This window comes from Candoia aspera, chromosome 6 (assembly GCF_035149785.1).
Source record: "Candoia aspera isolate rCanAsp1 chromosome 6, rCanAsp1.hap2, whole genome shotgun sequence".
In the NCBI taxonomy this organism is placed as follows: Eukaryota; Metazoa; Chordata; class Lepidosauria; order Squamata; family Boidae; genus Candoia; species Candoia aspera.
Genome location: NC_086158.1, coordinates 69,496,644 through 69,523,888, shown reverse-complemented (window position 1 = coordinate 69,523,888; position 27,245 = coordinate 69,496,644). Strand labels below are relative to the sequence as shown.

Here is a 27,245-nt window from a genome sequence, read left to right as displayed (position 1 = left end):
TTAGCCAATTCCTTAGACAGAGCCTTTTAAATCAAATTCAAGATAAAATGAGCAACAGTATAAACAAAACACAAATGAGAGTCATTGATCTTCTTCCAGGAGGCATTCTTAGTGGCACAATATCCTATTTCACCATACCTGTTGTGCATGTTGAATATGCTCCATTCTTTCTCGGAGAATCTGGGAGTCCCTTTCTCGGAGTTCACTCATAACCTGCCGTTTCCATTGTTCCACAGCATTTTTCAACTTTTCTCTCTCTCCTTCTGAAAGTATTTCTGACATTTTGGCTCCTGCTTCCTGCTGTAGAGCGTCATATAGCATGGCTTCCAATTCCAAAATGTGCTAAATAAATTTTTAAAAAAAATCAAGCCACTTTATTCACATTAGGTTTGGATGATGGTGGGGGTTTAATATATGAGCCAAAACGTGGGCAGGATGGGATGGAAATATCCAGGGATCTGTCTCGCCTGTATTCTTTTTCCTTTAGATGTAGGAGAACACCCACCAGCTTTTATGTTCTCTCCCTCCTCCTCACTGCCTTTCTGGCTCTGTATACTCTATCCTAGAGCAGCTGAACAAATGGTTCAAATGGTCTCAGCCAGAATGTTATCCTCTCAGAGAACACGAAAGCCGGCCTCTCCTCTTGCCTGCACCTTCAATACTATACTAAAGTTATTCTGTACAGAGCTCATCTGTTTAAAGCTCAGCCACAACCAACAGATCCTTTTTAAGTGATCTTTCAGTCCTCATTCAGGATTCCAAGTTCTTAGAAAAAGAGTAATGTTTAAATCATTACTCAAATCATCCCACTTGTGGTCTCTTTTCCAAACATGAATGAGAGTACTGTAGAAAGATGTGAAATATGGCACCCATAAACTCACTCCTAAATATACATACTGTTATGTAGCCTAAAATCTGATATGATTTCTAAATCTCACATTCCTTATTTTCTCTCACATGATCTCATTAGATTTGGCTCATTTGATGTTTTTTCAATGTTTTGGTGCCCACAACACTGTGCGTAATATTATGATTATGTCTGCTGCTCAAAACGATTGCTGACTGTTGGTACAGAGGTAGATCTCTCACAGCCTGTCTGCTCTCTGGCCTACACACATCCCTGTTTGAAAGGCAGAAGTGAAACAGAACAAGCACTTGGGCAAGGCTGTCTTCTTCTTGGAAGACTGGTTGGTTCTACAAATGGCTGAAGGTAGATCTGACCCCATGTCAGAGGTGCCTGCAGGGTGTGGTTTAAAAAGTCAAGATGGTGGCTGCGATGGTGTGATCAAAGTTCTCTCACTTTTTATGTGTGCCACATGTAGGACCCACATAAAAAACAGGGAGAACATTGATTACACCACTGCAGCTGCCATCTTGACTTTATTTTTACCATACCCTGCAGCCATCCCTGACTAATGCCCTTTGGAGAATGATGAAATTTTATTGAACAAGCAGTACTGTATGTTTTCTGTATTAAAAAATGCATTGACGTCTGTAGGGAGGGTATGAATGCAATTTTTTTTCCTCCAGCTATCAATGTTACTGTCCTCCCGCCTCACTCTTTCTTCCTTTTGTGATGCTTCCAAAGAGAGAGCTCACTGTATGGCCTATTACTAACATTGTTGAGCTATTCTATCATTTCCTCTTAACCACTTCTTTTTAAACCACTCTGGTTTTTTTCTGCTAAGGGCAATAATTCTGCATGCATGTTTGATATGAATAGAGTGTACAGAGAATCCTTCTCCTAGATGGAATCAAAACTAATACTAATACTAATACTACTACTACTACTAATAATAATAATAATAATAATGCAGAATGACTATCTCATCTCAAAGTCCAGAAATAGCACAGAAGACTTTTACTCATGAGCTAGGCAAAAAATTGAGATATTTCCATATCTCTGCAATGTTTTAAAGGGAATGCTACACAGCATGGGTTTGCTTGTGATAATACAGACATCTACTCCATGTGAATTATTTAAAGTCTGTAGGGACCTTTCATTTCATGCTCCATTTTGTAATCCATGATATACGATTAGGCGCCGAGCAGAGCATAACAACAAACCCTCAATGGATTAAAAACTGAGTTTGAGTAAGAGAGAGAGAGAGAGCATGCAAGCAAGCAAGCACAAGAGAGCACAAAGGGTTAATCTGCTATGGTTACATAAGTCATTAAATTGTGGCTTTTCAAACTGGCAGTGACAAAAATCCGAGTTGCCAATATTTTTACTAAGTGAGTTGCAGTCACATTAATCTGATTCATCTGAACCATTCCTCATACAGTTTTCTGCCCTATTATATAATTTTATATAAAGTATGTATAATTTACTATACTTTTCTATCAGAGGACAGGGAAGATTTGGTAAGGGTCCATGGGATAGATGAGGAAGGGAAACCTAACCATTTCCTCCTAAGCTGTAGTCCTGATAAAAATGAATCAATAGATATCTTGGGGATTGTGTCTTGCATTGAAGTTGAAAAGGGAGAGAGCCCCTTCCTACTTGCTCTAATGCAAATTGCTCCTCTCACAACTGATTTTCATATGAGTCCTTGTTGCTCTCTGAGCTTGGTTGTTTGATTGCAGATGTTTCATTACCCATCTAGGTAACATCATCAGTGCTAGTGAATGTGGAGTTTTCTCCCTGTTTGTGTAAGGTACAAACCAGTTTTGGTGGGGGTATGGTTTTCTCTTTGGTAGTTCCTTGATTAGGGTATTGTTTCCTTCTAGATTGTCTGTCTGTTGTAAATCCCTGCTTATCTGGGTGTAGGCTGCTGGAATGGATGTGTTCTGGTCTTTTTGTTTCCTTCTTGGCTTTCTTATTGTCTCTTTTGAATGGTGTATAAATGTGGTTTATCTCTATGTGTCTGTTGATGGCTGATGTATTTTAGTGCCAAGCTTCCAGGAATTCTCTAGCAGTTTTGGATTTTGCTTGGTAAAGGAAGCTCAGAGTTTCCCAGTTGAAACTATGGTTGAGCTTGTCCATGTCTTGTGAGATTAAGGAGTTTTCATTGTGTCTTCTGACTGCTAGTTGGTGTTCATGGATGCGCTCTGCTTGTCTTTTGCCTGTCTGTCCTACATAGTGGCTATTACAGTCTTTGCACTGTATGTTGTAGATAACTTCTTGGGCTACTGGGTCTTTTGGGTTACTTAAGATGTTTTGAAGAGTTTTAGTTGGTTTATGTGCTACTGTGATGCCATGTGGTTCTAACAGTCTGTTGGTTGTTTCTGAGATGTTCCTGATGTATGGCAGTGTTATCCTTTTCATAGCTTGTGTTGGTTGTGCTTGTGTTGGGTTGAGTGGTCAGGCACTTTTTGATAAAATCGTGGGTATCCATTTTGTTGGAAGATGTTGTATATGTGATCTGTTTCTTTCTGGTGTTCTGGGTTGTTGTGGTGCATTTGTATTTGTCTGAACAATGTTCTTACACAACTCCTCTTGTGGGAGGTTGGGTTGTTACTTTGGTAATGGAGCACTTGGTTAGTGTGGGTTGTTTTTTTGATAGACTTATGTTTCTAATTTGCCATCAATTCCTCTGCTGATGAGGATATCCAGGAAGGGTAGAGTGTTGTTTTCTTCTTCCCTTGTGAATTTTATTCCTTTGAAGATGTTGGTCATTTCATGTGTCTTCTCTAGTTGTTCCTTTTTTATTAGGATGAAGGTGTCGTCTACATACTGGATCCATACTGGATCCATTTTGGTTATGTGTATGGGAGTGCTATTTTTTCTAGATGCTGCGTTACTGTCTCTGCTATGATTCCTGAGAATGGTGATCCCAGGGGTGTTCCTCTGATTTGTTGGTATGTTTGTCCATCAAACTGAAAATAGGTAGTGAGGCAGAAGTTGATTCTGGGTATTTCGATCTTAGTGCATTTGTCTAGGTCAGGTGTGTTGTGTAGTACTGCTGCCATGGATTCTTTTGCTAGTTCTGTATCTATGGATATAAAGAGTGCTGTGACATCAAATGAAACCATAATTTCATCTTCATCTATTTTTAGGTCTTTGATTTTCAGGAGGCACAGTAGTGGGGAGTTGGTAGAACATTTGCTCCCCTCTGTGAGATGTCCAAGGTTTTTTTGTAAGTTCTTTGGCTATGTTATATGTTGGGGTCCCTCGTAATGGTACAATTGGACAAAGAGGTATGTTGGCTTTCGTATTTTTGGGCATCCATAGAAGCGTGGGAGGATGGGTCCGTTGCTTATCATCCACCACTGTTCTTCTTTTGTGACTTGACCTTTCTTGGTTAGGTTGTTAAGGGTTCTCTTGATCAGATTGTCTAGTGTAATTTAGTGTAATTTGATTTTCATATAATCAAATTACACTAAAAAGGTCAAAAACAGATTTCTCATGTAATGGTAGGTTTTAGCCTCAGATACAGTACAGTATGGGCCAATCTGACAGATCCTCCACTGAGCTCCTGGGAATTAAAATCTTTGCATGCCAAGTCCCAAATGTAATGCATGCTCAGCATCTCTAGCATGCTGACTTTCATTAATGAATCTTTTACACTGAACCCAATGTCACTAAGGTACAAAGTCTTTCAAACTACAGTGTACGTGTCCCAAAAATTTAAGACGGGTTCTCAAAATAATTTGACTTGAAGGATTCCAGCAAGAACACTTGCTTTCTGATAAAATTTTCATCCTAAAAGTGAACCAAAGTAAATTTTGTCCACGGACTTTTGTACCTACCTTGTGTGCTTGATCTAAAGACTGCTTCCTGTAATCCAGCTCCTCATCCAGATACCCCTTTTGTTTACTAAATAGGTCCTAAAAGCAGAGACAGGTTTGGGTTATACTGATTCTTTCAGGAAGCACAATACGTAGTCACTGATTTTAATTTTTGATGAATCCTTACTCTACCTTTTCATTTTCCAAGTCTATCATCTTTTGCTGTAGTGCTGATTCTGTAACTTCTATCTGCTGCAGCCACTGCAGAGAAATGAAGAAAGATCAGATTTGGATAAGCATATCTGACACAAGACTAGGCTTCACTATGTAACTCTGATTATTGCTTTTATAGCAAAATACCTCAGTATGCGCCATATCTCTAAGCCTGGCAATTCAGCTATAGTAATACAGTTTCAGCACTGTGATTTAGCAAAGACAATCTGATCTTTAGAGCCAGTCCTGCATGTAAAGGAGCTGAACATAATGCCTGTATATTTATATTGTCACCATAAACTAACAGTAAACCTAAGTTATCATTATGATATTTATGTACCCAAATCGAGGCTACTAAGGCACTTCCATTTTACAAAAGCAAAGAAAAATATTTAGGTGAATGGAACTGTGCCAGACTGGGCACTAATCAGCAGTTAGAGATTCCCAAATAGCTGTTAGGAAGAGGGAATAGAAAATTAGGGAAAGGGGAAACAGCCTGAATTTTCTTTAAAGATACTGGCTAGAAACATACCACTCTGCTTCATTTTGTTGCTTATATCAATCATACCAATTTAATAACTATAGATATTTATAAGAAATTTGATTGGAAATGATATTTACAGCTTTTGTTATTCTATTATTCCACTTTGGTTACTCCACCCCTGCATCCCAACAACAATACATCCAGACATATGTTCCTTAATCCAGACAGAATTTGTTCTCTATGGTGCAGAATATGGCCTGAGAGCCACCCTACTAGTTATGCTGGTGACATGGAGCTCTGAAAGTCCTTTTTGGACAATGACAAAAGTAATCTGTAGGACCAAGTCTTAGATAAATTTTTGAATTAAGGAGGATTAAGGTTAAGGAGGAAGTGATATCTGTTACATTTGCTCTACTTCTATAAATCATTATAGTGTTGCACCAGAGTATAACAGCTGTGCTAATGTACTGTAACTGGATACTGAATTCCTATTAGCAAGAGAAACAACATTGCCATTACCTTTTCTGCCAGTGTCAAAACTGTCCTTGCTTGTATGACTACAACTTGCTCATCATTCGTTAAGTTCTGCATAAAGAGAAGAATAAAAGTATTATCATAGCACATGTCTCTGCACTGTTTTCCCATTTCCAAGGCTGGTCTTGCACTGAATATTTAAACATTTCTTAAAACTACAAATCAAAGATAGAACTTTCTTAGGATAGTGCTGGTTGTAATTTCAAGATAACATTCCACAATTATGAGGTGTTGAAAAGAGCTGATCTCTACAATCCACTTCCGATGTAATACATAGATGTGAGCTTACTCCATTACTGAAGTATCAATTATGAATTCTCAACAAATAAATATGTAAAGAAACATGACGATGACAATGTAGTAGTAAATAAATAACATAATTTGTTATTTATTTAGATTTGTTCACTTCCAGATTTTAGAACTTAGAAATCTGGAGAAGCAATAGATATTCATAGTGGACCACACTATGTGGTCCACTATGTGACTTTGTGAGACAATACATGGAACAGGTCCACGTTGCCTCCAGAAGAGATTCAAAGGTGTCCTGAAAACAGGCTTTTCATTTGTTTATGACAAGCTCATCTGCACCATATGTTCCCCCTCCCCTGCTTCACAAAAGATGTGAAGCTCTCCAATCATCTTCTCTGAAAATGATTGCCTATTGGTTGCATTGAATATCTGCCCACAGAAACCTCAGTATTTGCAAATTAATCAGTGGGAGGAAATGAGAAACCTAATTTATGACCCACTCTGCTTCCTTCTCATCGCTGTAAATCTGAAAACTGCTGATGCTGAGAAGCCGACAGAGATGTTCTGGTAGATTGCAGGTGCAGCATGCATTCTGATCTATCTTGGCAAAAGAGCCTGCCCTTTGGAATGATCACCCCCACGCTCAATATTCAGATGCTTCCAGCCCTGCTGGTGTTTAGAAAGGCCTGAAAATGTGACTCTCCTGAGGGTTGGGGCTAGGATGAATAAGCTCACAACAAGAGAGGGTGTGAATGTCAGCCAGTTTGTCTATTACTGATTTTTATGGCTGGTCACTGATTGTTGTTTTTATCTTGATTGTTTCCTGTAAGCTTCCAGGGTCACATTGTTCAGGTTGGGCAGCCATATGAATTCTTTAAACATTTTTTAAAAAAAATTAGGAAAGCAAGGCTGTAAGATTAAGGCTCAGACATACATACTGCTCCTAAATGAAGGAAAGGGCCACCTTGCTTTGCTTTGCTTCTAATTTGATGTTGCCCTGACATATTGGGAAAATTAAATGGTGCAATTGGCAGCATTGTTGAGGAGGCTCTAAAAAGGGCTTGGGGGCCAGATGAAGCCCATGGGAACTGGATTGTGCAGACCATCCCATCATAAAAAACAATTAATGCATTTCAGTCATGCTTCTGTTTCAACCTATAGTATTTCTAAACTACAATTCTTTATACGATTAAAAGACTTAAAAAAGAAGTAAGTAGCAAAGAATAGTAAAACACTAGCAAAGCATGTGTAAAGGATATCCAATACCCATACTACAATATTAAGACAGCATGTGAAATACCTTATTCCAGGCATAAGTAACTTTATTGTGCCTGGAAATTACTTCCCGTGTTGTGCCTTGCCTGAAAGGCAGAGAAAGAACATCCAGTGGCATCATCATCATCATCACACACACACGCAAACACACACACTCCTAAAATTGACTCTACTTTGAGTGCTTTCGATAGGATATTGGGAGAGGCAATAGTGGTCTACAGACTACTGGTTGCCAACTTCTGGTTGTCAGCTACTGGTTGCCAACTTATTCTATAAGGCAGTGGAGTGGGGGTGGGGCAGTATAATGGTTGTTGGTATAGTGGTATCACAAGAGTGGGTGATACAAGGGTTAATGCATCTGTTTCAGCCCTTAGCTACCCTATCCAGACAAAATTATTTAACCCTCCCCCAGACCCTAATCTAAGCATTTTTGCTCTGTCCATTTCAGGGGAGATCTGGGGGGCTGGGGCTGGGGCTGGGTCTGCCCAACCCTGGGTCTGCCCAACCCTGACTTATAACATATTACTGGTATACTGTATAAACTAAGTGTTTGGAAGTATTGGTCTGAAACCAGTACTTGTCCCTGTCAAAATGTCACTTACTTATAACAAATATAAGTAATTGCAAGTGTATTTAATGCAGTTTGAGCAAAAGAACAAAACACATTGACTGAAACATGCACAATTAATTAAAGGAACATACACTTACGGCGTTATCCCCTAAAATATCCAGTTTTTTCATCAACTCTGCTACAAGTATATCCTAATAGGAGAGAAGTATATAGGGAACAGCATGTGAAAAGAACACATTTTTACACCAAGTTAGAAGCAAAAATTAAAAAATTGCAAGAAGAGCAACTGGGAATTACTCACTGTTACACCTTCTGCCTCACAATAGACTTGCAGGGGACTTTTCCCTTCCGTAAAAGGAATGTGATGAAAATTGATTGCTGGCGATCTTCTTTCTCTCTCCTACAATCAAATGGTTTGTGCAAAAAAAAGAGATGTGTCTTAATCATCAGCTTAGCTGACAATATGATTTCATTAGCAAATTTTCCAATGTAAGCTAAAAAAAAATCAAGTATATAAGTTGATAAATTAGAAACTTTATTTAAGGATTGGTTTTGGCCATTTTGAGTTGCATCCAGACTGTGCTGTGCTTTAAATACAGCAACAAGGCATACACATATGGAGAAAATATTCCTATGAATATGGTATTTAATATAAAAAAGCTGCTTTTCTTAACCTTCATATGCAAAATGATGCAACGAATGCAGCCTTACAGACTATAGATGAGCCTTGTCTGAACTGGTGGTGTCTTACAGATCTGCTGGATTTTATGCAGCAATCAGGCAGGGAAGCTGCCTTACAATAGATTTATTCTAATCCTAAAACCTTTTCATACTGCTTAATGGAGGACCAAAAACTCCTGGAATATTTGCACACTAATGTGAAGATCCTTCCACACAGAAGGACAATGCTAATCCAGGATTAGCTCTGTCCTCACATGTTCCCACAATCCTACAGGATTTCAGAAGTTAATTAGCTCCAGTGATGCTCCAGAAGAAATGCAAAAAAAGATATTGTTAAATTTCCTCTTAGCTGTGAAGCGAATTGTTGCTTTTGGGTGGGAAGTCCCACCTCATCATGCTGCCTGGACTTTTCCCCTCATTATTCTTGGAGATTTTCTTCTCCACCTTAAGTCAAGGTGGCACTGTGCCTACAACTCTAGGTGGCTTTGCTGCATCCCTCCATAGTGGCTGGCTTCTTGCTGCTACTTTTCTTTCCTTTTTCCTCATCACAAAAAACAAACTTGACAAGGGTTGAATAAAGAAGAGGGTGGCCACTGCAAGTTGCCATCTTTAGCTCCTTCCCACTGGCCAGACGGAAAGTGTCAGGATGTTAAAGAACTGCCCTGCAGCATCACAAAAACGCTCCTCACAATTTGGTGTCTGGGTGGAAAGGGCTAAGACAAAAATTCCCCCCAGATAAGTAATATCATGTTTATGCTTCTAATATGCAGGGAATACCAAGTCTGAGACATTTAGGTTTTCATCACTTTCATTGTAAACTCTAATCATGCTGGGTTGTGCACCTTGGGCTGTATCAGAACCTTAACAAGGACATATATGAAAACAGACCAAAGTGATGAATGCAACACTTCATGGACCACCAGATGACATCAGTTTTGATTCTGGGGCAACCTTCAACCTTATCAAAGAGAAGGAAAGATTTATCGAACTAGGTACTAGATATAAATCTGCCATTTATTTAGCAGATGGACAGAAATTGCTGTCAGCTAGTAGAGGCACTGTGAAATTCCATTGTGCATCAAGTACAGGAAAGGTGTTCAGTTTTACAAATAAAGATGTATTGTATGTCTTGGATCAGGAGTCACATCTGCTTTCAGTTAAGCTGGCTCTCAGTCTTAGTGCATAGGGACTATGTGGGCCAATGTAAATTGCTATACCAAGTGAAAAGAAATACCTGTTGGCTTTTTATCAATGATTTTTCCATTTGTTTGTTTGTTTGTTTGCTGCCTGGTCAGTGAAAAGACTCCAATACTGGAAACATTCAAAGAGGATGTGGCTTTAGTAAGCAACAGATTTGGGAGAAAGCTGCACAGGTTATTGAAGGAGGTACAAATATATGGCAGGCAAAGGTACCTGAAAGGGAAAGGGATTGTGCATGACACTACTGTGGACTATAACCCAGAACACAATAGTGCGGCAGAGAGGAAAAATGGTTTCCTGACTAAGATGATGAGGTGTTTGCTGCAAGATGCAGAACTTGCTGAAAAATACTGGGGAGAGGCAACTACTTGTAAAACTAGCTCCCAATAAAAGCTACAGATGCAACTATAGCATGGAAGGAAGCCCAACGTAGGGCACGTAAACATATTTGGTTCTAAAGCGGGTGCATGTGTGCCAAAAAAACAAAACAAAACCCCAAGGTGAACTGCAAATGTGAAGGAGTGATGGTTGGATACTCACAATAGGGCAAAAAATACAAGATCCTAGAGTCTACCATGCAAACTATTAAAATATGAAGTGATAATCATTTTGACAAAAGGAAAAAAAAAGGAATAACCTTAAAGCGTCAGATTTTGTTCCCTATCTCTAGGTGAACAACAAGCAGAGACCCTGAGTTTTTATCACATGCCTGGAATTTGACTGCATGTTGGAGCCAGAAGGGGAAACTGAGGCACTGAGGCCAGAGACTTTGGGAGGCCCAACAAAGAGGCTTCACCATGAATGTTCCCTAAGAGAAGAACCCCACACATAGAAGAACACTGAAAGGGTGTCAGCCACCGAATAAGACAAATGGAGAATTGATGCAAAAGAGGAGATCTAAAGCAGTGCACAGGTATGATATCTGGAAACTTGTCAGGCTTCCTGTAGGGAAGAAAACTCTGGGATGCAAGTGGGTTTTGAAGATCAGATAGATGCAGACAAGGAGGTACAGCACCACAGAGTCAGATGAAAGGATGCACCCAGAAGTATGGTAAGGACTATGATGACAGTTTTGGCCCTAAAGCATAACTCCGTAAGGAAATTGCTCAGCATAGCAGCAGCAAAGAATATGCAAGTAGATCACCCTGCCATAAAGACTATATTCCTGTAAGAGAAATCAAGGAAGATACTACATTCAACAGCCACCTGGATTTGAGGAACCAGGAAAAAAAGATTTATGTGCAAGCTTCAGGACAATTAGAGACAGGACTGAAAAGCTGAACCAGATGCATGTCAAACAAGGTTTCATGCAAAACAAAGCTGATCCTTGTTTTTCCTCCAGATTCAGGAACAACAGATGGTCATACATTCTCATCTGTCAGGATATCTGGTCATCTGTTACCAAAATAAGGATAGCCTGTTTCTTCTTCACAAAGAAACAGAGGTGAAAGAATTGGGAAGGATCTTGTACAGTACCCAGACCAGAAGTTATTTCATGCACCCAAAGACAAAAGATAAAGGACCTTTAGGCCTATACCTGTTATCACCTTCCTTTTATTTTTATCAAGTTTTTTAAAATCTTGAAGTGTAATTTTTAATGACATAAATTAAATTAGATTTTAGTTGCATATGAGAAAGTATGATTGAGTGGGAAGAGGGAGACAACAACTGGAATTGCTTGATTTCAACCCTTAATATAGTTTTGGGGAAGTAGGGACAGTGGAGAGATTGGGTTGGCATGGTGTACAGACTCACAATACTCATTCATGATGTTCCTTCAAAGGCATCTCTTCAAGAAATGGACAAAAGGGTAGGTCAGAGGGAAAAGTGGAATATGTATTCGCTACTTACATTCAAAGCTGCTTAAACCTATTATGCAAAAGGCTGCACATCTACCAGTTGTTCCGAAAATAATCTAAAGCTGGCTGAGGAATGATAGGAGTTATGGTCTGACACTGTCCTAACAGGCAGGAACCACGCTGAGATGAGGAATAAGTCTCTAGTATTTTATTACTGCTACAGTAGATAGAAAATCCTAACAAACTGAAGAAGCGTGAGAAAACCCATACAGATAAACCTCAAAAGTCAAGGTGGGTCTGTTCTGTGTCTCTTTGAATGACTGCTCAATTCCTCGCTACTACGCATGCATTTTCCCCCCTGGATAGGGGCCCCCTCCTGGTCACCATCAGTGCTCATGACAGACACATCTGAAGACCATCAGGTTGAGGAAGACTCATAAGCCCTAATTTAATATGGCCCATGCACACTAAAGCTAATGAAAGGAAACATCAGGTGTACATTGATCCCCTCAGAAGCAGTTGCTTCCACTTAACACAGCTTGCCATGTCACCCTGCCATGGGGTTGCAGTGATAAACATGGTTATTTAAACATGCCAGTGCTAGAAAATACAGTGTGTGTTGTCTGAAATGATGACCCAACAGAAGGAAGAGGGGAGGTAGGAGCCTGGAATTCATGTGTGATGCCAAACTGCACTTGGCAAACCAGAATATACCTAAGCCTAATACATGAATTAGCCCAATTTTTGGAACCAAGTAATTAATGTAATCATGCCTTGCATTGAAGCTACCTTGGATGTACTTCCTAGATGACATCCTATACACTAATGACATCCCATGAGCTATAGTGAACGAGGAACATGTGACAAAACTTGAAAACATGACAGAACTTGAAAACTTCTAGTACGTGCTTACCTCAAGTTCTAATATTCTAAATTCCAAGAGTTCATTTTGATCTTTAGCATCCTGAACATCATGCTTTAACCGAGCCTCTTCTACCTCCATTTGTTTTATCTAGAAAAGCAGAAGGATTTTTCCTTGTTTATTTTGTTAACAACTTTTTTTTTAATTACACAATGATTATAGAGCTGATTATGGAAGCTAAGACTGTGAGCTCTAATTTTGCTGCAACCATTAACTCGATGATAATACTTTACCAAGTCACCCTTGCAAAACCTCACACTTCCATATGTAGGTAATAATACTAACACATTTTAAAAACAAATTTCGGAGCTAAGGTATACATGATCTACGAACACTGGAAAGACTAAATGTGTTGTCATTCTAAAAAAAAATAATGGAAGTCACAATTCAGTAGTTTATGTTTTTCTTATTTTAGCCTTCAGAATTGAAAAGATACAGAAATGAAGATGTCTAAACAACATTGAAAATGCAAAAAATACTATTTCTGTTTGGTGACAATTCTTCTGTAAGTCTGTTATGGATTCAGTTAAATTATGTATCCTTTTGATGAGAGGGGAGTTTAGGAAATACATACATGTTTCATTAAGCGCTCTTTTGCCTTAGGATTTTTTTTAATCTTTAGTGACATATTCACACTTATTTTTAAGTTTCATATGAAAACAGAAGGTACCTTTTCCACAAGTTCTTGGTTTCTTTTGTATAAAGCCTGCTTTTCTTCAATCCACTTCATGTCCTTAAAAAAATAAAATAAAAAACCCAGTATTATAGAAAGAGCTGGGGAAACACCATGAATGTTTTAAAAAGGCAAAACGTTTGAAGAGAGCATATATGTGCATAAGAACCAAGGCAAGCACAGTTGAAACTCAGCTTCCTGATTTGACCTCAGTAGTTTCTAGAAAAAAATACAACCTGACTTTCCAATAGCTGATAATCTGTATTTTGAAGAATGCTGAAATGAAATGCACTCTCCTGAAGAGTTTTATCCACACTTTTAGAGTGCCCTCTTCAATGAATTATATACCCAATTTACAAGGATAGGAGCCTTCAGAAGAACAGGAAGCACCAACATCCAGGATAAATAATACCAGAAGCAGTTTCGGCGTCTACTTTTACTAAGTGATCCTTCCCCTGATATCATCTGTATTTGCATTGCAGTTCCCATGACTGCCAATGTCTTTTGTTCTTACATGAGCTTTTAAGAGAAAGCTTTTAACTTAGGTGTAAGGTGCACGCAGCATATTCATGTCCTGTATTTTATGTCTGTCCTTTTTTGCTAGCTTGGGGAATAGCTGTTTCTCAGTGAAATGGGAATTAATTGGCTTAAACTCACAATGGGAATCTTTAGCTCAATTGGTATCTGCAGATAAACAATGAATTATTAGAATGACAGGCATTAACGATCAATAGTATAATTCATTCAGAGAAAGGGAGACAGAAAAATGGGAAAATAATCATTCACGTATGAAAGAGAAAATGATTTGGTGAAGGCTGGCACATTATCTGATACACTAGTTCTAAATAGCCTAATTTAAAGCTAGAAAAGACCTACAGTTATACAATTATTTTAACTTAGCTAAAGAGAGGGGAACTATGGATTACCACTTGTGATGGATAAAGACACACTAAGGAAAAACTGAACTGCTAAATAGACTGAGGAAAGGCAAGAACTGAGCATTATCTGTTCAAGAGAAGGAGCAAACACAAAGGGCTATGTTTCTGGATTGAACACAGATAAGACATACATAAAAGCTATCTTCCAAAATCCCAGTTTTATAGCCAAAACTGCTCTTAAAACTGTATGAGGCACAGAACTAAGCTATGGATTTAGTAAGTGCATTTTGGGGAGAAAAAGTCTTTTCTCTGGCAGATCGCTCCTGGAAAAGATCAATAAGAATCAAAGGAATCTCCCCTTGGAAATGAGATTAGGCAGCAGAGTAGGGCAGAGGTGGTGCTTGATAAGGAAACAGTCGAAGGGTGGGGAATTGTAAGGCCTTGAGTAGGCAGCAAGGAGGAATGAGTAAGACAAGTGAGTAGGCAGCAAGGAGAAATGAATAAGAAAAGAGGTAGTGAGTGTTTGGCTAAGGGCATTCATAGGTTTTCTAACAAAGGCTGCAGAATCTCAACCATTCTGGGATTATGGTAAGGGTAGGACAGAAAATGAGAGGTTCAGCCTAAGAAGTGAAAAGGTAGCTTGACTCCTGTTACAACTATGTGACAAAAGACAGACTGTTGAGGACAAAAAGGGTGAGGTACTCTGGTGCTACTTTGAGCTGTCTGACCAGTTAGGAGGGTAAGGCACTTTAGTGGATTATTTTTCCTGCTGTTGCTCTAGATCAGTTTTTCTCAACCTTGGGAACTTTAAGATGTGTGGACTTCAACTCTCAGCTTTGGGAGTTGAAGTCCACACATCTTAAAGTTCCCAAGGTTGAGAAACACTGATCTAGATTAATCAACTCAAAGTTTCTTCTACTAGATGAGTGGATCTTTCGAGTCATGTAAGAACTGGCTAGGTTCTGATGTTTCTTTAGGAAATTCTCTTCAATTTAATTAGCACACATGTCTCCTCACTTCAGTCACAATGTAAATATTTGAACAATTGCAGATCTAATTCCTGACATTTCTGCTGAATTATTCTGGCTCACCTTTTCCAGAAAAAAATGGAAAAATTGAATTGGAAAAAAACAAAGTATAAACATCCATGGAACAGAAAGCCAGCCCATCTGAACTTCTCTATAATACCTGTCACTCTGGCACTGGCCATGCTGGCTAGGGGTGTTAAAATGTTAGTGTTAATGGTCCAAATCATTGGGAGGGTACCCGTTTAAGTAATAAAATGGTCAAAGCAAAAGAATTGTGGATACTGTATATTTGATCTAGGGGAAAGAGACTGGCTATTGACCTGCCTATACAATATAAAATCCAAAAAGAGATTGTGATGTGACAGGAAATCATGAAATTCTGCTTGTTCAAGGACAACAGGATAAATCAAATGAAAATAGCATAAAATATGGACTCTATTGAAAATTTATAGTTGATGTCAAAATTGTTTACAATTTTTAAAAATATGTGCATTATATATAGAAGCCTACACATGTCTTTTTTTACAGTATGTATTTCTGTAAAGTGAAATACAGAAGTCAGGATTCAAATAAGTTTTGGGGACAGAATCTAAGTTATATTTGCTGAATGTTCTGCACTAGCTTCTTGCTGATTTCTAGGTATAATTCAGTTTGCTGATTTTGATTTAAAAATGCTGAATGGTCTCAAACTGTGCTATCTGAAAGACAGTTCTCTTTTTACAGGCATTTGTCTTTTTTCTGAGATCCTCTTTCTCTGCCTGCCTGTACTGTTTTGATACTTAATACTCATTACCCCATTCACACAAGGTAATAAAGCATTATTTAATGGACAGAAAAGATGCATGGATAAAAATGGACTGCAAGATTCCAGCACATTTCTTCTTCTACCAGGCCAGGGCAAATAATAAATCTATCTGATGAAGTAGAGAAGGTGTTGGACTTGAATCTACCCTCAGCCACAAAAGCTCAATGGGTGATTTTGAGCCAGTCACTCTCTCACCAAACTTATCTCACAGATTTGTTTCTATGGGGAAAAGTCAAGGATACAATACTATCTATGCTGCCTTGGGCTCTTGGAAGAAAGGCAGGATATAAATCTAATAAATAACAATAAATAAAACCAGGATATGTGGTTTAAAGCAAACTATAATTTTCTAAGTCAGCTTACCAATTGGAACTGGTTTGCTTGAATACAGTTTAAATTATAACTTGCATGTTAGAGGAAGCCAGGAATCAGAAAATGTGGAACTGAATTCTATTTCTGCTTTCAACCATAGGGGAGGAGACTTTACTTGAGCTACTTTATACCTATAGATATAAAACTGATTTAGCATTACAATGTAGGGACTTTTCATATCTATGTTCCAGGAATGGAATGATCAGGGACACTAGTTTAGAATGTTCCATTCTTCCTCTAGATCATGCTAATATGACCATTCTGTAGACAGTCCTGTGATTTTCCAGAAATTAATCCTGTGAAATAGAGAAAGTGTATAAGGTTACAGACATGGTTCATCTCCAAAACAAGCCTGCTTCATCCAGAACACAATGTTCAGAACCATTTTCAATTCAGTGGATTAATTTTTGGAAAACTGCTAGACAATCTCCAGAAGAGCTGGAATACATTGGAGTTTGGGTTCTGCACATACTTATTCCCATGTGAACTGACCTATGGCTAGTTATCTTATAATGATAACTTTTGATAAATTTGTTACAGTAATGTGAACTAACACAATGCATTTTTTTCCAGTATATATTACCTGTCCTTGTTCAGCAAGTGCCTTTTCTAGGTCCTCTATTTGAGCTTGGGATCTGTGGATTTCTGCCTGAAGCTGCTCACGAGTCTGTAGGATGGGATTGAAAACATGTCAAACTTACTCTGATTGCTGCTGTGCTAAATTACAATACAATCTTAACAAGCTGACTGGCCTAAGCAAACACTGTAGACATTCAAATATCTAGCCACACATTCAAATAATTTGAAGTGCTAATTATACATTTCTTATATCCCTGGACATGTTTGCACTACCAGTAGGTCTTGTCACATGTCCAGAAAAGAGAGAAAACTGGCCTTGCTCTGCTGTTCCAAAAACATGGCTAGAATGCATATTCATCAAATTTAGATATCCAGTTTACTCCAGGAAAGTCTGTGCCTAAACAAACAATCCTATCAGATTTCAAGACCAGTGCCATAGGAATGTATTAGATAATATGGGACATTTCAATGATACCTGGTACTTATTGTCACATCATAACATAAATAAGTGGGGAATAGGGGGACAGGTGAAGGCAGGAAGAATTTGGTTCTGGGAAGCTTTAATCTTATGGGAATGTTCTTCTCCTGTTACCTGATTACCTTATCCCCTATTTAGCTCACTGTCTGCACAGCCTTGATATTCTAGCTAAGCCAACAAGTCAGAAATGATACTTGCAAGAAAGAGTTCCTTTCCATGGAAAAAGTGATACTCCTACACACTAGAAAGCTCTGGCAGGCATGTCTACTTTGGAAAAGAAGCCCAGTTTGAAGGAAAGCGGAATGCCTAGGAATAGCCTCGTCCCTGTTTCTGTGTACAGCAACTCTTTTAGCAACAGGGAATAAAAATGTGAGAAGAGAGAGTATGTTTTATGATCGTAAATAGTTATTTTGTCAGAAATCTGTATAAGGTACTTTTCTGAAAAAGGTGATCCACAAGGAAGAGAAAACAGAAATCAACATACTCAGACTATTCAGTTTGGAATATATTCTTATGAAAGGTATATGGGCATTTGATATTCAAGGATATGGCTTAGAATTTCCATAGATTTTAATGTCAAGGGGTTTCCTTTAATCACTGTTTTCAAGCTAATGAGGACTGTCTTTGTGTATGCTTGTATGTAAGTTTTTAGTAACCTCCCTTCATCATTAGATGTAAAATTGTATTTTTATTCCAAATTTAAATCAACAAGAAAATGTTGTAGTATGCCAGGAAAAAGAAAAAGAGAGAAAGACACTGAAAGCCATGATTTCGATGCTCTGGTCTTGCTAGAGGGATATTGGAAACATGTGGTCCACAATGCAAGATCAGAGGGATTTCTTAATACATGTGGTTTTCTGACTTATTGGTGGGGGAAGCACAGCAAGTTTGCTAAATATCAAGCATTCCCATAATATCACATGCACTCCACCCCAGGAGGGATTTGGCATTTGCCTGCCCACATAAAACTTAAATCCAGTGTACCTTCAGGGTATACATTCTCACATCGTGTATCTTCAATGCCCCATTCTCAGCATATCTTTTTATATAGATCTCTCTAAAGCAGGGTTTCTCAGCCAAGGTTCCATGGAACCCTAGGGATTTCCTGGGAGATCAAGACTTATTTCAGATTTGGCAACTTCACACTGAAGAGGTAAGTTTTATTCTTTATTTTTAGTTTAAGAACACTGTTAAATGTGTATATACAGGCCTACACATGAAAGGAATATAATAATGTTGTAACCTCTGGCCTGTATTTGAGCCTAAATGTGCAGGGGTTCCCTTAGGCCTAAAAATATTTCAAGGGTTCTTCCAGGGTGAAAAGGTTGAGAAAGGCTGCTCTAAAGCAAAGATATGAAGGGGAGGGGAACTGGATATTTGTAGAGATCTTAGGAACAACATGATTTGGTTACAGGTCTTTACTTTCATGTAATATAAGCCATTTAGACCTTAACTTCTCGTTCAGCATCCAACGTTCCTCCAACTTGTTCTTGCAACAGAGCATATGCCCTCTGTAAAGCTTGATATTCCATTGTCAGTTGCCGGAATCTTAATTCTGTTTCTTCTTTTGCCATACCCTAATGTGAGAAGGAATGCAAAGCTGAACTGAATATGCGATTATCCTGACAAAGCAAAACAACAGCATTCACGAACGTGTTTTATGAACAGTACAACCTTTTCTATAAAATAACACTTTGAGAGAATTAAATATTTATTAATGGATTAACTGAAAATATTTTTAATGCAATATCTGTGCTAGCTTAAAGTCTAACAAATGTATCAATGACTTTTCTTGGACCAGAGTGCAACTTAACAGATACCAATCATTTAAAGTTCATGGAGAAGATCTATCTATGTGATCATTAAGAGTTGACAATGACTTTATGGCACATAATCAATCAATCAATTTAAATTAGTGTCTTCTCTAAATATAATATAGAAAAGGCTTCCAAGTATGGCTTAAAATATTCTATGTTTTGAAATCTGTTCTAGAAGAGACCTTGTTGATCATGGTCAACAGTATACTGCAATTATCTCTCTGCAAAGGTTATATTATTACTACTAATAATACATTTTCATTACATTCAATATAATATATATTTAAGCATAAACTCCTGCTTGAATCATAAATTACCTCTTCCAAGTCATCATCTGGCGTACAGGGCGTTTGATCTGTTCGATCCGTTTGATATGAGATTGAAGAGCCATCAGATTCAAGGGAGGCTTCTTCATCATACCCAAAAAACGTTTCCACCACTGGCTTCTGACCAAATGACAACGTGTGAGTGCAAACAAGCCAAAGTTGCAAAGATGCTAAGCACAACTGACAATAGGGAATAGTTAGATTTCCTTCTTCAGTGATGCAGTGCTATTTATGAATCTTAGCAATTTTCTCATTATATAGTAGTTTATCAGACTCTGCCATACAAATGGGGCATTAGAGTAAGTAATGATTATCCATCAAGTACAATTCATAGTTTCCTAATCATTAACGAATACTGAAGCTGTTGTTGAATCAGCATAATCTTCCATAACTTCAATATAGAATCATAACAAATGGGAGTAAACTTGATATTTAATCTATCATGGGATAAAAAATTGGCACTATCATCTATGAGCACTCCTTCAATGCATTAAGAAAGGGGGAATGTGAGTTGAAAGAAAATCTTTACATGGACCTTCATAGAGGTAAAGAGGCTTAGGGAGGATAAAAGGAGGGGACAAAACTGAGAAGGAATGGGTGGGGGAAGGAGGGAGTCAGAATGGAAGAAGATAGTGGAAAATGTTTGGTTTCAGGTACATAATTAAAGGAACTTTAGGGATTAAAAAGTGCTATGGAGGAACTTAAACTGCCTTTAAAAAGATAATGAATAAGAGAACAGGCTGGCATCTTTTCATATACTGAGTGAAAATCAAAATTTTAGTCAAATGATGTTATAGTTTACCAAGAAAATCCCAATTTTCTAGTATTCTAGAGAGTTAGAGCTATTGGACTCATGGGAAATATCCCTGCTTGATTTCTGTAAAAAGACTTGGAATGAGCAAAGAAGAAGAAAGTGCTTATTTTAAGAGTCAAGGCAAGACAGCAGGTAGCAATTCCTTGGAATTCACTTCACCGCTTCTTAAATTATGGGAGATGTTTAAGCTTATGAAGTATAGGAAGAAATGTTGAGGAAACAGCAAAGGTCTGCTGGAGCTCTTCCACCTTCCAAGAAGCTGCTGCCAGCTGATCTGGAATATTAAGATGGACAGACTCATGTGCAGGATCAGCAGTCTTCTATTCACCCACCCCCATATGAACCACAGTTCGAATCAATGGCATTTTAATTCAAAAAGTAATTTTTTCTGGTGGTGGAGAGATTTTAAACTTTCTCCTCTCAAATCCAATTTGAGTTCCTTTCCTTCAATTGAAGTTTGAGTTTCATCTCCTTCAACTGCCTTCTCATTCTGCTTATGAATCTCTCAGAAGCTTCTGCTCAAAACTGTTGGAAACTATTGGAAACCAGATGTTCAGCCAGACTGTGCCTTTCACTGTTCCATCAAATCTCTCATGATACATATGCACTAAAATAAGGTTTTTTACATTATGCTTACCTTGGGAAATTTTGCAAATTTCTTCCTTTGTTTCTTGTATCTTAAAAGCTTGTCACGCTCCTGTCAAAAGACATGAACAAACAATTGTTTGAGATCTGCATAAGAAACATATTTATGAGTGAGATGAGGAATGAGTTTGGCAATCAAATTGTACAGATAATCTATGATGCAAATCAGAATATAGTAAAAAAAATAATCCTTGACGCTAAAAATGTGATATTCAGACTTTAAGAGCAGTTTGTCCTTGATTTACTCTCAATCTTCTACTTCTTAGAGAGAATTCTGTGGTTCCTAGCTGTGTTAATTAATTAGAATAAATTGTTTTGCTATTAATTCACAATATCACTAAACATTATAGCTAAATAATCCCAAGCAGAATACAGGGTACATGAAAAGCAAAATCAAATGCGTATGTTACTTACTATTACACTCTTCACATAGCCAGCAGTTTCTAGAGTCTAGTTTAAAAAAAAATAGAAGAAAATGTTAGATGCTATGACTGTAATAAAGATTGTGAATATGCTCATTTCCCTTTCTTCCACACACTTTGTGGCACACAGTTATTGTGCAATTGGCTCTAGAGATAACTTTAAAATAATTTATTAGATATTTAGACCTCTCTGGATGATCAACAAGCATACTAGCTGGGGATCTTGACATAAGTTTCAGAATGCCTGGAATATGTAAGATTTAACGGAAGGGTATTTTACCCAGTGGAACCTTGGACTTAGAGAAATCTAATCCTAAAGTTCCGCAGCTTTTACAAGACCATGATTTCCTTTGAAGAAAATTGTGGAAGTTACACTTAAATAACATTGATATAAATTCTTGATGTGATGGATCGCAGTGCCAATGTTCTCTTGTACCCAGCATTTTAGGAATTGTGATCAAACATATCTGGGCATCTGTGACAGTGGCAATGCAGTAATCTGTACTGCTGCCAAGAAAACTACACGGAGAGCCAGTTTGGTCTAGCGATGAAGGCAACGGCTAGAAACTGGGAGTCCGTGAGTTCTAGTCCCGCCTTAGACAGGAAAGCTGGCTGGGTGACCTTGGGCCAGTCCCTCTCTCTCAGCCCAACTCACCTCACAGGGTTGTTGTTGTGGGGAAAACAGGAGGAGGAAGGAGTATTAGGTATGTTCGCCGCCTTGAGTTATTTATAAAAATAATAAAGGCGGGATAGAAAATAAGTAAGTAAAATATATAGATATGTTGTGAATTTCATCGTAATGTAACTGAAACAAAGCAGTCAAGTGATTGGTGACTGTAAACCCTTCAAACTTTGGAAAACGATTACAATTTCTTGTTTTAATCGTTGTACAAGCAAGATAAAATGGTCACCTGTGATGCAACAAAGGACGAAAGTCATTTTTATTTCACTATACAAATCCCAAATGTAGAAACCCACGTTACATGTTTAGCTTTTATCATGCCCTTTACTCTGACAGCGTGAAGTGAGATGAACGAGATACAATGGCATTTTTTGTTACTGAACCTGAAATATAGATTTTTGCCAAAAGAAAACAATGATCACATTTAGTTTAAATTAATTATATAGTCACTAGCCCAGAAATTTGGTCTTTTCTGTCTGTCCACATATTACATGAATTATCAAATGAAAGATTTTCAACCTTTCTGCTTAGCGTGGTGAGATAGCTTTCATCTTATACCGTATTGCTTGTGTGGGGTATGAGGAGGAAGACCAACCCTAGGGGTGGTTAGCACCCTGAAGGTGTTCCCATAAATTAAGATCTTTTTAATACCTCTGTCTTGGATTATGCTTTTATGTAAGAATATTGTTTTACTGTATTTTAATGACTATTTATTCTTGTTTTTATTGTAAACTGCTCAGAGTTGCTCCTTGAGTGAGATGGGAGGTTACTAAATTTGAAGTATAAATAAAAATAAATCAATAAGTATACATTAGGTTAAGGTCTTCTTTCTTCCCCACCCAAGGACTTTTCTAATGGTTTCCACACAGAAGGAGACAGGCCTAGTGTCAGCACCTGCTCATTCAAGCATTCACACACACAGTCAAGAAACTGGATTTCTTTGAACTGTTTTATTGAAGTGTAATGAACGGTATAGAAGGCAAGCTGCGAAAAAAGAATTCCCACCAAAACCTAATTTAAACTACATTCCCTTAGCTAGTCCCCTTTCCCATGAAGCGTGTCACTCCCTCTCCCATCCAGATGGTATTCCTGTCGTATCTCAACCTCACGTCCTTGATGTGCTCCATAGCCAAAACAACCCCTTAACTTCAACTTCACACACCCCCTCCCATCCTGCAACCTTTGAGAATGATGCAATGGGAGATGCCCTGATACGGGTTTCTGTGAAACCTTTGATCAGGGAATCTGACACCTAGCCAAGGCCATGCCAAGAAGATGAGAACTTTGGTTACCTTCGAAAGCTCATCTATGATATTCTGCTGGTCTATGATCTGTAGCCGCAAAAATTCCACTTCTCTTTCATCTTGACTCTGATCAAGGTCATTTAAAGAACTCGGTCTTCTTATTGTCCTCACCCTTTGTCTCTAAAGGAACAGAACAAACACTGAGAAATGACAAGAATGCTTATATATGTATTGTAGGAATTTGGGAGTCAGTATTTAATGGTTTCATGTTACTGTCTGTATCAGTGAGGCATTTCTAGTCCTCATGATTTTTAAAACAGATTTTTGTTTACAATTCGTATCATTTGTTGTTCACAATTTTCTCTTAGCATATGCAACTCTTTTATGCAACTTTCTCTAATACACAAGATTGTTAATCCAAATTTAACTGAAATACTTTTTAATGTAAATGTCTATATTTTTCTCTTGAAAAACTAGAGCTAAAATAGCTGGACTTCATATATTTGGATGATGAGACAATAGTCTGCTAGCAAAGAATTAACTTGTTCTGTATCTACGGCTCATCTGAGTTGTTCAGTAACTTAACCTGGTTACTGAATTAACCCATTTCTTAGGTTTATAAAATACACCAGATTCTAAAATAGGAAAAAAAGGTTTGCACAATATGCTAATGCAGAAAAATTGCTTCACACATCGTGCAAATGCGGTTACTAGGTCTTTAATTGATCTAGTAAAAGTATGGTATGACATAGAAACTACAAATTTTGGTGAATATGATCATTAAACTAATATTTTGCCTATAGATACAAAGTTGTATATTGTTATCTTGTGGACACAAGTGCACGAGAGTACGTAATATGTATTAACAGGGAATGTAATGCATGGTAAATGTAACTGGAGGTTGTGAGGAACAGAGCACAGGTATTACATATGTGGGGGCTGAAGCTGAGTGAGTGATTCCCAGGCCAGAAAGAATCATTATATAAGCACAGAACAGGTGTCCCTGATTCTCAAGGCCAGGAAAAGAATAGCCTAAAATGCATTGACTTTAATGGGGAGGAGGAAAAAAGCTAGGATTTAAATTCTGGGAGTGAGGTATATACAAGAAACCTTTCTGTTTCTGCAATAGGCAGATCTGTGTATATATGAATTCTTTCTCAAAGCCTGCAACAACAACAAAATCTTATTTAGCCAGGTCAGGTCTGTGACGTCTGGCTGAGTGTTGAGTTTCTGAAGAGTTGATATCTACTGCCATGCTTGGTGAGGCTTGACTGCATATGATTTCTATTTTAAATTGAGCCTAGTAAGCTACTGCAACAGTTCCTGTGTCTTTGACTAAATGCATCAGTGCAATGAGTTACATATTGTACACTTTTATAAAACCGTCCTAGAAACACTGAACAACTTCCAGAGAACTTCACTTATTCTACTTCACTTGTTCTTGTTCTTTCCCTTTTTGTTCCATTCCCCCATCCCCCTGAAATGTGTGATATTCATTTTAATCAAACTGACTAGTATGGAATGTGCCTAGGATCATTCTTAAATAGTGTTCACCTAGTCTCTCATCTTTGACATTTCCAGTTTTCAAGTGAACTGGTTTGAGGAGGACCCCTAGTAAGATTGTCAACATGATTTTTAGACAGCAATAATATTTTGCACAAGGTTTTTTTAGTTAAAACTCACAACTTACCAATAATGAATTGTGTAGTGATCTTGTATTCATTACTACAAGAACTTACCATTTCTAAATTCTCTTGTGTTACAAATTTGAGTTTATTTTCCATACGACGTAAGGCATGGGATAAATCCTCATTTTTCCTACTTAGACGTTTATTTTTGTCAAGCAATGGTTTGTACTGGCTCTCAGCTTCTCTTACACGTTTCAACTGCAAAGCAGACAGGAAAAAAATATTTACATGAAAGTGTAAATGTGGCTGCGTGCAAAATCCAGTGCATTTATAGGGGCTACTATTGCTAACCAAGATGACTTCATTTTATTTATAGAACTTATATGGCTGCCTATCTCATAGAATGACTATAGGTGGCTCAACACAATAAATGAAAACATGGTTAAAACCAAAAGTACCCTTCCCCCCAGGCGCCAGACCAGACATCCTCCCAGCTCACCCCTCCCTTGTAGCCCAAGGCTTGAGGGAAGACCCAGGTCTTCACAGCCCTCTGGAAGGCTAAAATGGTAAGGATCCCTCAGATCTCAGGTGGGAGGCTGTTCCAAAGCATCCACTTGATGCTCCAAATACTGTATATGGAAGATATCTATAAGAGTTTGAGTTAGGTTATAAGAAGGACAACCTTCTTCTGTTTGGCTCTGCCCACTTTCTATTCTTGTTCTATGTCCCTTTGCCATCAAAAGTACAATTTGCCCTTTCAGCAGTGGTCTGCTTACATTTCTTTCTGTTAGCCTTTAGGTCTACCTTCATCAACCTGGCACTCTGCATTATCCTTGCTAGTTGGGCATTTCAATCTGAATTCATCTGGAGGAAGTTAGGTTGGGGAAAGCTGATTCAGATTATAGTTACTTATATTTCATCAAAGTTTTTCATTTTCCTCATGGTCCCATGGAAGGTTATAATATTGGTTTGAATCAGCTCATCATTTTTTAAAATCTTATCTGGATTTTTCTGAGTTTTTGTTCCATGTGTGGTTTTTTTTTTTTTCATTTATACTAGATGTCTCTGTTTCCGGTGTTTTGTAATTGGCCCAGGGCAGGGGGCAGGGGGAGTGTTATTGGGTAAAATATGACATAAATCCATAAAGAATACTAAAGTCCCATTTTGTGCCCTTCTGATTGGATAGAGATGGTTGTGATCAATTTGGAGTGAGGAAATAGCCCCCTTTTTCAGGTCTCCTCTGTTGCTCCAGTGGCAAATTCACTGAAAACAGTTATCAAGCAATTGTGACATATAGGTTAGATATGCATGTAGCATTTCTTTCAGACCATATGCTCTGGCAAACACTAGATTATTATATTAATAACTGTGTGTACCTGAACATATTGGTTCATGAGCAAAAGCTTCTAAATGCTTTTGAAGCTTTCCGTGTAACAGAAATGTTCTCAAAATCACAACAGATGTGACCACTGGAAACATTAGCAGTTCGTTTACAATCAAGATGCAACCTCACATCAGCCTTCCCTGATCTGTTTCCTGCCAGATGTGTTGGACTGCTGCAAATCCTGACTGGAAACAGCAGTTTGTTGAGTAACGTATCTGGAGGAAGGCTGCCTTACACTTTTTAAAACCTAGTACCCATTAGCAGACTCAAAATGTAAACGGTTAGGTTTATGTTTTCAGTCTTTCAAAGCATACACTGACAAATAGTCAAAAAGATATATTGAAATAATCCCAAAATGTTTCATGTTACCATTGATTGATTGATTGATTGATTGACTGATTCATTCATTCATTCAATAGGCTTAAGGTGTTTGGAGAAGCAGAGGTTGCTTGCACAACTTATTTTACAGGAAGGGCTTTACTTGCTTCCTGAGATGATACCCATGACTGTATGCAAAACAAGTTGTCAGCTGCATACTTAATTATCAGTTTGGATGATAAATCGATACCAATACTAGTGTCTGAAAGATGTTCTCACACAATTTTTTGAATGAAATACAGTATGTTGGGGAAAATATTCAGATGCAAGGCTAAAATTTCATTAAGGAACTGGGAGAGAAAGCTTTGCTGCCAGAGCTTGCAGCTGCCTCCTGTACTATGCAAATCCCACACACAGTCCCAGATCCAACTACAGATCTGCTGCTTTAATGTCCTCTATAAATTTGTTTTTTTTTCAAAATGCCACTATGGTTTATTGCATTAGCTCTGAAAGATAAACTTTACCACCACAAATGCCATTAACTAGCCTTTAA

At 38.0% G+C, this 27,245-nt stretch overlaps 1 protein-coding gene across 3 annotated transcripts in view; it reads right to left on the bottom strand.

Annotated features, from left to right (window-relative positions):
• Nucleotides 1–27,245, bottom strand: part of JAKMIP3 (Janus kinase and microtubule interacting protein 3) — a 118,935-nt gene that overhangs the window by 8,036 nt on the left and 83,654 nt on the right. For 2 of the 3 annotated variants that reach the window (XM_063307361.1, XM_063307360.1), the window contains 15 exons: nt 25,102–25,248; nt 23,411–23,542; nt 21,429–21,464; nt 21,007–21,066; nt 19,547–19,675; nt 18,861–18,989; nt 16,939–17,022; nt 13,270–13,332; nt 12,591–12,689; nt 8,299–8,397; nt 8,135–8,188; nt 5,888–5,953; nt 4,864–4,932; nt 4,693–4,770; nt 139–342 (listed from right to left, as the gene is read on the bottom strand). In XM_063307361.1, the coding sequence (XP_063163431.1) occupies nt 139–342; nt 4,693–4,770; nt 4,864–4,932; nt 5,888–5,953; nt 8,135–8,188; nt 8,299–8,397; nt 12,591–12,689; nt 13,270–13,332; nt 16,939–17,022; nt 18,861–18,989; nt 19,547–19,675; nt 21,007–21,066; nt 21,429–21,464; nt 23,411–23,542; nt 25,102–25,248 (1,449 nt within the window). Of the gene's footprint in view, nt 1–138; nt 343–4,692; nt 4,771–4,863; nt 4,933–5,887; nt 5,954–8,128; nt 8,189–8,298; nt 8,398–12,590; nt 12,690–13,269; nt 13,333–16,938; nt 17,023–18,860; nt 18,990–19,546; nt 19,676–21,006; nt 21,067–21,428; nt 21,465–23,410; nt 23,543–25,101; nt 25,249–27,245 lie in introns of all 3 variants that reach the window. The other variant, XM_063307359.1, reaches the window with a different exon arrangement.